The 11,601-nt window shown below is 40.9% G+C and overlaps 1 protein-coding gene across 1 annotated transcript in view; it reads left to right on the top strand.

The window, feature by feature from the left end:
* Positions 1-416: 416 nt before the first annotated feature.
* The window catches only part of LOC307118021 (NLR family CARD domain-containing protein 3-like), a gene marked incomplete at its 3' end in the record, with an annotated part of 44,564 nt that continues 33,379 nt past the window's right edge, over positions 417-11,601 (top strand). Inside the window, exons 1-6 of the mRNA XM_079803313.1 lie at positions 417-573; positions 776-841; positions 1,201-1,302; positions 2,734-2,835; positions 10,249-10,306; positions 11,263-11,470. Of these exons, the coding sequence (XP_079659439.1) occupies positions 789-841; positions 1,201-1,302; positions 2,734-2,835; positions 10,249-10,306; positions 11,263-11,470 (523 nt within the window). The 5' untranslated portion in view covers positions 417-573; positions 776-788. The remainder of the gene's footprint in view (positions 574-775; positions 842-1,200; positions 1,303-2,733; positions 2,836-10,248; positions 10,307-11,262; positions 11,471-11,601) is intronic.

The following is an 11,601-nucleotide window of genomic DNA, read 5'->3' as shown; positions in this document are numbered from 1 at the left end:
CAGTACATTTGTTACTGTATTTGTTAATCTTTGTTAATGTTAGTTGATATAAATCCAGGTGTTCATGGTTTGTTCATGTTAGTTCACAGTGCATTAACTAATGTTAACAAGATTTTAATAACGTAGTAGTAAATGTTGAAATTAACATTAACAAAGATAAATAAATGCTTTATAAGTGCAGTTCATTATTAGTTCATGTTAACTACTGTAGTTAACTAATGTTAACTAATGAACCTTATTGTAAAGTGTTACCTTTATTTTTTATGTTTAATTAATAATTTGGATAAATTAGTCCTTCATTTTATTATTTAGTGTTATTGTTCCACTCACGAGTGTCATTCCTAGTCAGAATGCCACTCCTTTGCTACCTTATATCATTTTCTACAGTATGTCCCGCCCCTGGATAGGTGACACTTACTGCAATAGTTGTAGAACTGGAAAGTAGTGATTCCATCTCCAGATCGTTCTGTAGTTGACTATACTAGAACAAACTACTCTCAAGCGATGTGAGACAATAAGCAGCTTCCAAACGCTATTGGAGTTCATTTCAAGTTGCGACATGTGAGAAACACAGTGAGTACACAATTTTAAAATTACATTTTGTGTATGTGTAGAATAACAGAATGTAATTGTAAAACTTTTGAGGTTTTTCTTATCTTCAACTATTTATGGATCAACTAAATACTTCAAAGTGTCATTGTGGTTGTAGTATTACAACAACAGTACATTCTACCGTGATTAAGGCTGTGACCCACTGTCTGCATCTACTTTTTAGACAGAGCAACAGAATGGCTGCCAAAAGAAGTCTTGTTGAGGTTCATAACACGCCTGCTGTCAAGAGGTGAGACAATTCTGAGCACTTTTTACAGTTCAAGTGTTTTTTAAGCTCCAAACCGGTCTGAATGTCAGTCAGTTCAGCGCAAACTCATTGAGTGTGAAAACTTTTAATCAATGAATCTGTCAAAACTGCAAATAAATAGATAGTTGTAAATAGACATGTTGGCAGTGCCGCAGAACTCGCATGATATATATTTACTTTTCTGTTTTATTTAACAATACAAATGTGTTACACTTTAGTAATATAACTAAGTAATATAACTTTAGTAATATAAGAATGTTGTTCCAGGATAAACAAAGATGTTGATCCAGGAACATGTTGTACTTGGTGAAATCAGTTTGTGTCTAATTTCTGTGTTTTAGTCCAATTCAGGGAGAATCTCCTGAGCCCAGCTGTGTGTCCATGAAGAGCAATGAATCACTGGGTACACCGGTTAACTTCAGGGAATCTTCTGCTGATGTGAGGTGAGGACAGTCTCATGGTGTAGTGTTTTTTTTTTATTTATTTTTTTATAATTATTTCATAATTTTTATAAATTTTTCTACATTATGTGAAACAATTTAAAAGAGTACATTTTTAAGAACCTGGCACATGTGCTTTAAGATGTGTGTAAAACTTTTTGTTCTTTTCTTTATCACTGAAACTTTATTTTTTATTGTGAAACCCTGCCATGGATCAGTTCTTTCTGAGATTAAACCTAAAACCTTGGGTTATCAACACTGATCTTTTAACCAATTCTCTCTACATCAATATCAAAGTAAAGAGAGAATGATTTCTCTTAATTTCAAGTTAAGAATATTAAATACATTTTTGGTTAATTGATTATGAATAGTTAATGGCTTTGGTTTTACTACAAATTCACTGCTTTTAATTTTTGACTATTGTTATTTGAAGCATTAATTGTTTGCGGATAAGTTTTACTTTCGCCTTTGACCTTATCGCCTGCTGTACATGTTTTGAGAATGAGAATGGGGGAAGGGTTTGGAGATTAAGAACAAACAAGTTTTCCAACTTTACTCACACAAAAACTATGTTTTGGGTGAAACTTAACTTGTTGCATTATTATACACCGATCAGGCATAACATTATGAATGTTCCTAAGATTGTGTTGGTCCCCATTTTGCAGCCAAAACAGTCCTGACCCATCGAGGCATGGCCTCCACTAGACCCCTGAAGGTGTGCTGTGGTATCTGGCACCAAGATGTTAGCAGCAGATCCTTTAAGCCCTGTAAGTTGTGAGGTGGGGCCTTCATGGATCTGACTTGTTTGTTCAGCACATCCCACAGATGCTCGATTGGACTGAGATCTGGAGAATTTGGAGGCCAAGTCAACACCTCAAACTTGTTGTTGTGCTCCTCAAACCATTCCTGAACCATTTTTGCTTTGTGGCGGCACATTATCTGCTGAAAGAGCCACAGCCACCAGGGAATACCGTTTCCACATGAAAGGCTGTACATGGTCTGCAGCAATGCTTAGGTAGGTGGTGCATGTCAAAGTAACATCCACATGGATGGCAGGACCCAAGGTTTCCCAGCAAAACATTGCCCAAAGCATCACTGCCTCCGCCGGCTTGCCTTCTTCCCATAGTGCACCTGGTGGCATGTGTTCCCCAGGTAAGCCACACACACACACACACCCGGCGATCCACGTGATGTAAAAGAAAACGTGATTCATCAGACCAGGCCGCCTTCTTCCATTGCTCTGTGGTCCAGTTCTGATGCTCTTGCCCATTTTTCCTGCTTCCAACACATAAACTTTGAGGACAAAATGTTCACTTGCTGCCTAATATACCCCACCCACTATGCCTGATCGGTGTATGTGTTGGGAAACCCTCAATTCCCTCACCATGTGAGTGACTTTATTTTTAATTTTGCATAACTTCTATTGTTTTATAGTGGAGTTGAGGGAGAATCTCCTGAGCCCAGCTGTGTGTCCATGAAGAGCAATGAATCACTGGGTACACCGGTTAACTTCAGAGAATCTTCTGCTTATCTGAGGTGAGGACAGTCTCATGGTTCAGTGTTTATGTTTTACATTAAATGAAACGAACACAAATACAAAGAGTACATTATTTAGAACCTGTTTAAAGGGATCATATGATGCTATATTCAAAGATCATTATTTTGTGTATTGGGTGTAATAGAATATGTTACCATCCTCTAATGTTAAAAAAAATAATTTAGATACTGTACATTATTGTAGCTCCTCTATGCCCAGTCTAAAACGCGTTAGCTGACCCAGTGCATTGTGATTGGCCGAACACCTCAAGTGGGTGTCAGAAATGTAACGCCCCCTACCATTAGGGCTGAGCGATTAATCACATTTGCGATAATATTGCGATATGATAAAATTATACAAATTTTTAACCGCAAAGGCTGATACACGAAAGTAAAGCAGTCAGCTCTGAGGAAGGATCAACTTGGCACGCTATGCAACAGAACAGTTTATGTTTAATCTATCTCACATTTTGTTGGACTATAGAATAGGGGTGGAAGAAAAGATGCTCTCTCTAACGATTCTGGGTCGATGTCTGAGCTTTTAACCGCAGGTGCGAGATAGGCTTTTTTGTTCCACTTCATTATTTACTTTTATGTTTTGAAGCTATATTAGTTTGCATATTTAAAATTCTTACCGTTGTTTTAATAAAAAATTTTAACGTGTAATTATTTTAAAAAGTACTTATTACATATGTAATTATGTAATGTAATTAAACATATGTAAAAAGATTTTAAGTTTTATTAATAAAATAAAAAAAGATCAAGAATAGTTTTGGAATGGGATCGTTACTCCCAGAATCGGAATCGGATCGCTAAAGATTCCCACCTCTACCATACATTGATTTATTGTTAAAGCTTAAAAAATTATTTTCGCAATTAGATTATTCCAAAATCGTTCAGCCTTACCATAATCGCGATCTTCAGCTTCCAAAGCAATTATAAAGACTATAGACCAGTTTTACCATATCAGTTCGAGCCCGAGTCGGATTCTAAAAATGCAGATGACCAAGCCGATTGATCGGATACTCGTATGTATTTGCAGTACACATGCCGCAATTCAGCAGAATGTGACAAATGCCACCAGTGTGAAAACACAATGATGGTGCAGGTAAGAATTTTAAATATGTAAACTAATATAGCTTCAAAATATAAAAGTAAATAATGAAGCCTATTACAAGCAATAAACAAAGAGTGCTTTCAGTATTTAAGAGTAGCCTGGCTATCTGAACGTTTTCCATTCATCTTTACAGCTGTTTGATAATGAGATCGAATAAGCTGCTTCAGCTCTACTTGAGCCACCAGTGTGAAACAGATCACGTAGTGCATCTATGTTTGTCATCTTTTCACCACAAGTTATAAGCAGAAGATACTATGTTTGTAAACATAAATCCATCCCTACACTTTTGATCGTAAGAACGACAAACAATAAACATTAGCCTACTCTACACTGCAAAAAAACTGTATTTGAACAGTCAATAGCAAATACGTTAACAAATAATAAAACATACTTGCTGGCTGTGATTTAGAAGCGTCAGATTGCCCTTGAGTTGGAAGTTGGAATTGTCCCCTTTTCTAGAAATTGCCTTTGTCCACAGCCGGCTCAGGTTCACATCAGGAAATTGTCCTCCATAAAATGCACTGCACACGCACACATTTTTGGGTTGTAGGCTACTGTTCTGGAACAGTGTTGTAAAATAAATCTTAACCACTGATTCGTAAATCAAATCAAATCAAATCAAAGGTCAAATAAAGTGCTGCCTTTTGCTTTTGCATAGAAACACACAGCATCTCCACAACATGGCGGCGACAACACTACTACGATAACTGAAGCCATGCCTTCTTTCTCTGTGTATTTGGGCGGCATTATGCAAATATTTATACTGAGTGACGTAGCTAGGTCAGGCTATGCCTTCTCTTTTTAGACAGAATACATCTTTAAGGACTTGTAACTTTGATTTGTAACTTTGCAGAGAAATGCCAGTAGACCAAGCCCACGAAGAGGCCATGCCTCTAGTAGAATGGGCTTTGATGCCTAAAGGGCAGCTGAGATCTTTAGACTCATAAGCCAGCGAGATAGCATCCACTATCCATCGTGACAAGGTCTGCTTTGTAACCGCACACCCTCGGGTGCGGCCGCCAAAGCATACAAAGAGCTGTTCAGTTGCCTAAGCAGCGGAACGCTCTATGTATATCCTCAGCGCTCTGACAGGACAGAGCAAATTAGCATCTTCTTCATCTAACAATGATGAAAGTGCTGAAGAGAGAATGACCTGTGCTCTGAACGGAGTTGAAAGCACTTAGGTACATATCCATGTCTTGGTTTGAGGACGACTTGAAGTCGTTTGGCCCAAATTCCAGACACGAGGCGCTCACAGAGAGCGCGTGCAGATCACCCACTCGCTTAACTGATGCGATCGCCAGCAGAAAAGCGGTCTTTAGTGACAGGAGCTTTAAGCTCACCGAATGCAGAGGCTCAATGCAGAGCTCTTCATGGCATCCAGGACCGTGGACAGGTCCCATATAGGGACTGAAAAGGGGCGAGGTGGGTGAAGCCTTCTAGCCCCTTTAAGGAAGCGAACAATGAGATCGTTCTTTCCTAGTGACAGTCCGTTCACTTGAATGTGATACGCTGCTATAGCAGCCACATAAATTTAAGCGTGGAGGGGGAACGAGCCGTGTCCAGAAGCTCTTGTAAAAATGTAAGCACTTCTGACACAATCATGTGGGGTCAGACTTCGCGCTTTACACAGTCCGAAAAGACTGACCATTTGCCTGAATAGAGCCGCCTGGTCGCGGGAGCTCTAGCTTCAGTAAAAGTATTCAATACATTTTCGGAGAGGTTCTCATGTACCCGTTGATGGGCCAGTCATGAAGCGCCCATAGATCGGGACGGGGATGTCAGATCTGCCGCCCCGCCTGCATGAGGAGGTCTCTCCTCAGCGGGATCGGCCACGAATCTGTATCTGACATCTGACTCAGTAGTGAGAACCAAGGTTGATTTCTCCAAAGCGGGGCTATTAAAAGCACAGCGCACTTGCTCTCCCTGATCCTCTCTATGACCTGAGGTAACATTGAGATTGGGGGAAAAGCATAAAGAGGAAGGTTGGGCCAATCGTGGGCCAACGCATCCTTGTGCTTGGAGAATTATATTCGGCATTGAGCATAGTCTTGTGAGGCGAAAAGATCCACTTTTGCCTCTCCAAGAACTGCCCCAATTGTCTGAATTGCACCTGGACAGCATGTCCGGACCCAAATTCAGAATGCCTGGCACATGAGTCGCTCTCAGCGAGCTCAGATTGTGCTCTGCCCATATTAGGACTTCTTCCGCCATTGTGTGCAGATCGATAATTTTCACGCCAGCGAGCGAATTCACAGAGGTAAACGCATAACAGCGTCAATGTGCAACTGAGCATGTTTGGCCACAGGCTAGTTATTGCAATGTTACATCTCCAGTCACCTGAACTAAGGGAACTGGGAGAATATCAGGTTTATTGAGTGATTTTGTGGCACTGAATTAACAGTGCTTATGCAGGAGTGCACACTATGTAGTGGACACATTACCTACAGTATTGAACCACTCCAGCCGCCTGAATAGGGGGACTGGGAGAAGTGATATTTGAGGGAAAAAAGGCGCAAGCTAGGCAGCCATTTTATGACATCGTTATGCTCTAGACGGAGAGCGCGTGTTATGACGCGCTCTAGTCAGCGAACGCGCGCTGTGCAGCGAGAACGGCTGTGACGTAAGCGCGTTCTCTGTATATCCAGCAGCCTGAGTTCGCTTGCTCCTCTAGGATTCTCTGCCCGCGGCATATCAGGGCGGCGAAGCGAGAGAGAAGGAAGAGTGAGGAGCGCTTATGTTGAGTTCACTCGTGTGCAGAAGTGCACATCTTCTGTCCGCGGCGCATTTAGAGCGGCGGAGGAGAGAGAGGAAGGCGCGTGAAGAGCTCCGTATATCCGCGGCGTCATCAGTGCGGCGAGGACATAACATTCTCTGTCCGCGGCGCATTTCAGCGCGACGGAATGAGAGAAGGGGAGAGCTCCGTATGTCCGCAGCGGAGATATAACGTTCTCTGTCCACGGCCATTTTAGAGCGCCGGAGATGAGAGAGGAAGGCGAGCGAAGAGCTCTGTATGTCCGCGGCATCATCAGCGCGGCGGGGATAACATTCTCCGTCCGCGGCGCTTCTCAGCGCGACGGAACAAGAGAAAGGGAGAGCTCCGTATGTCCGCGGCGCCATAGAGCGGCGTGGATATCACATTCTCCGTCCGCGGCGATTCTCAGCGCGACGGAACGAGAGAAGAGGAGTGCTCTGTATGTCCGCTGCTTTTATTTGAAGCGGCGGAAGACCAATGTTCTCTGTTCGCGGCGTAAACACGCGGCGGACACGAGAGAAGAGAGGTGGAGAGCTAGTAAGCTCTTAGAAGTGGCGTTGGCAGCAGCGCACACATCAGTACACACATAAACATAGTATAAAGGATATTTTGACGCCGGATGGCGCAGCTGGAACAGCAGGCGGCTGAAGGCGGAGACCAGGTTGGAATCCGTCGTCCTCAGGGCTGCAGGGATTCCGCTGGGTGCGTGTCGACGGCGGGCTTCGATCCGGAGCTCAACGATTGCAAGTCGCTGAAGAAGAATTAATCTGACTAACCTTGCGAGACGGGGTCTTATATACCCTTGGCTATGCAAATTCTGTTGCCCCTTGTGGCGGGAGTTTAGAAGGACCTGATTGGTTGCAGCGGCACAGCCAATCAGCACGCAGCTGCTTCCTACTGAGAGTTGTGCAGCTGCACTGCGTGTACATGGTATTTTTTGGATAAAAATTTGCTTCAATATCTCGAGGAAAGGAATTCCCCATAGCGTTTTAGCAAAACGCAATACGAGAGTACTCTCGTAAGGGAACTAGCAAGTATAAACCTTAAGTAAACAATATAATAATCAAGTAAAAAGGAATTTATACCTGTATGATATTAGCTTTGTAAAAATTAGTAAAATTAGGTTTGTAAAATGGATGGATGGATGATTCAGCTGCGGGCGCCATCTTCAGGTCAGATGCGGGGATTAATTTAGCACAACCATCACAGTGCATTATGGGTATTCTCTAGCTATTGAGTGTACATTGGTTGTACACTCGTTATTATGGTGCATTGTGGGATTGAATGATTGTACTCAATAACTACCACTATGGCTGGATTTCAAATGGAATCCTAAACCCTCACGGTCTTCCTCTGAGTCCGCACTTTCGTGACGTAATGCCTATTTTACTGCCGGGTAAAGTCCTCTGCGTAGCTCGCAAACTTGCAGGCTCAGCTGAAGTGCACATCGAGGGCACATAACGGCCGCAAAGGGGGCTCTCGCAAGCACCCTTCTGAAACCGAAAATGATGAATGGGACACCCTACGGCAGGGGTTCTCAACCCTGGTCCTCGAGGGCCACTGTCCTGCTGAGTTTAGGTCCAACCTTGATCAAACTCACCTGCCTGTAATCCTGAAAAACTTAATTAGCTGGTTCAGGTGTGTTTGATTAGGGTTGGACCTAAACTCTGCCGGATTAGTGGCCCTCGAGGACCAGGGTTGAGAATGCCTGCCCTACGGTCTTGTGGACTTAACGGACACGGACACCGAAAAGTGCATAGAAGTCTGCCATTTGGTAGTGATGGGCAGACCGAGGCTTCGTGAAGCACTGAAGCAGTTGAAGCAAATGTGTCATATTGTTTCGAAGCTTCGAATCAATCTGACACCCGTCTCTACGGCGCCATCTAGTGGTCATTTCCATGTGTTGATCTGAAATACCTTGACAATGATCCATATAAAAAAAATTGTTTTTAACATCTGTCTGACAACTACATGATCTTGGTTTTGTAACCTGTAGCCTCGTCATTGTAAAGAACTATATATATTTTGTTTGTTATACAAAATGAACATTAATAAAATAAATAAAGCCACAATGTGTCACATTTGTCACAAAACATTTTTATTCAAAAATATGAATTGCTCTGCTGTTGAAGGACTCAGCTGACTTCTTTTTTTACATATAATTTCTCCAGCCTTTGAAAAAAATCCTCTCACAAGGGACACTTGTTGCTGGCATGCACAAATATTTTTGGATGATGTAAATACATGGATGATGTATTGTTGCAGAAGGCTAGCTGCCTATCACAATACACACATCTCACTTTATTTGGTGCTTCCAAATGGAAATGCTCCCACACCACAGATGTACGGCATCTCTTGCGTGCAGCCTCCATTTTTATATATTCTATTAATATATCTATCTATATATCACCTATGAATCTATATCTATATAATTCTATATATCTAACTTATGCTGTGCTATCTATCTGTCACTATCTAACTTAGCCTATATGAATGTGTCACTATATCTATACTATATGTCACTGTCTATACCTATCAGTCAATATATCTAATTTAAATCTAGCCTAAATATAACTAACCAAAGCGCACTATAAATCTCACTGCTATCACAAAATCACTGCTATCACAAAATCACTCTCCTCTCACAAAAACCCACGAGGTGAAGATGGATTTACTTCACTTTTAAACTGTGGTGAATTAGGTTTATACAGATGTGTGACTCTGTGGCTTGTTCCCGCCCCCTTTAATCAATGCAGTTTCGGAAGGCGCCACCTGATGAAACACTTTGAAGCTTCATTTAGCCATAGTCACGTGACATGGGTGTTTCGAATCACAGTTCGGAGCAGTGTTTCGAAACATCTGCGCTTCGGGATCTCGGCAAAGCCCCGAAACGTCTGTTTCGCGTCTGCCATCCCTACCATTTGGGATCCAGCCGAAGGTTTCAGACACCACTACAAATGGCTCCCCTTAAATAGTGCCCTATATAAGGTAATAGGGGGTGATTTCGAACACATCCCTGGTCTTGGAGTCTCTACTAATGAGCTGATGAGAGAATCTGGTGTGTTAAATCAGAAAGAGTTTGAAAATGTGTAGCCTACTGTTGGTGTGCCTCCAGGAACAGGGTTAAAAAACACTGAAAAATATATATGCATCCATAGTGTCACGGGTGGTTGCGGAAGACAGACAAAGATGAGGATTAAGTTCCAATTCAATATTTTAATAAAGGGAATTAATAAACATACAGGCAGTGCAACACACACTAAATGTAACATAGACCGAACAGAGAATGAATGTGAGGGACCAACTTATATAGCAAACACAGACAAGGATGATTAGAACACAGCTGAGACAAATTAACTAATATAATAACTAAGAGAGAGAAAACTGAACAAAGGAGCAAATTATGAGAATGAAGGTAAACAAGAAATGTCCATGATAAAGAAGCTAACAGAACATAATGGTGACAAATAGATGTGATATTGTGTATTAAATGCTTGAATATTTAAATGTTCTGATAAATAATTTCCAATGTTCTGATCAGTAACAAACAGGATGAATCAAAGTCCCTTGAAAAGAAACAGTTGGACTCTATTTTTAAGGTAAGATTTTTTTCGTGTTTTTCTGGGTGGGACATATAATATTTTTGTATATGTGTTTGTGGTGATTTCATAACAACACACATAATGCATGTACATACAAACATTGGTTTCTGCTTGTTGTAGACCTCCCTTTGTTCTTAAATTAAGCTAATAATTAGTACTCCATCCTGCTCTTTAGACCACTGTGGAAGCTTATTTCCACCGCAATAAGAAGCACATCCAAATGCATGCATTTATCACTGAGGTGGCGTGCAAATGTATGCATGAGAAACAATTACCGTCCGAATAGGGCTTTAGACTATCTGAAGCTATAGGCAGCATGCATCATCTGACTGTAACAACAAAGTCAAGCACACGCAGCAGCGATTTTTGGTATATATAGTACATATTGCTTTATGTGAGTATTCTGTATGTATGCATATAAGTGTATGATGTACTATATATATTAACAATATATAAACTTTTAATATATCGCTGACCGTTAGTTTACATTTTTTGACAATATAACTATCAAGCATTAACGCTAAATAGTATGTATTGAATACAAATAGTAGTTGTATAATTTGTTACTAATTATTATTTTGTCATTTAATTAGATTTTTTTTAATTCATCACCTGGTGAGGTGACACTGATACTTATGAAACCTGTGAGGTTTTGTTCAATTTATAACAATTTGATGTAGCAACAAGCCTAATGTATCACTGACAAGGTTAAGTGATGCATAGCCTATAAATGACTGGGTATTAACCGTTCCTCTAACCAGTAAACATATAGAAAGGAGACCTCAAAACAATGGTGCTGGAACTAAATAAAAAATATTTAATACTTGGTGTGAAGGCCATTATCATTTAAACACAAATGAACTTAGTGACTTGTGTACACTGATACTTTTGTTGAGTCTTTCTGTTACTAAATGGTTCATTTTTTGAATATGCACTGTGATTACGGATTACAGGAACTTAAGCCCAAAATCATCTCTCTGATGAAGAAAGAACTGAAGAAATTCAAGAGATTACTGAGCCTAGATTACCCAGCATGCTCTGAGAGAGAGCAGGAGGATGATGGTGAAGGTCAGGACAGAGTCAAAGAGGGGATTCTGAAAATCACACTGCACGTGTTAAAGGAGATGAACCAGACAGACCTGGCAAACACATTGCAAACCAGTAAGAGATTTCATCACATTCACTTTCAAAAATGCATACTGTATTTCATGGTCACTTGTAGAAAACAAAATTAACGTTTGGATAAAAGCATGCAATGATGTACATATTTGTGTGTTCTACCAGTAATATAA

Source organism: Gobio gobio (assembly GCF_949357685.1).
Source record: "Gobio gobio genome assembly, chromosome: 21".
NCBI lineage: Eukaryota > Metazoa > Chordata > Actinopteri > Cypriniformes > Gobionidae > Gobio > Gobio gobio.
This window is presented reverse-complemented; position numbering and strand designations above follow the sequence as displayed.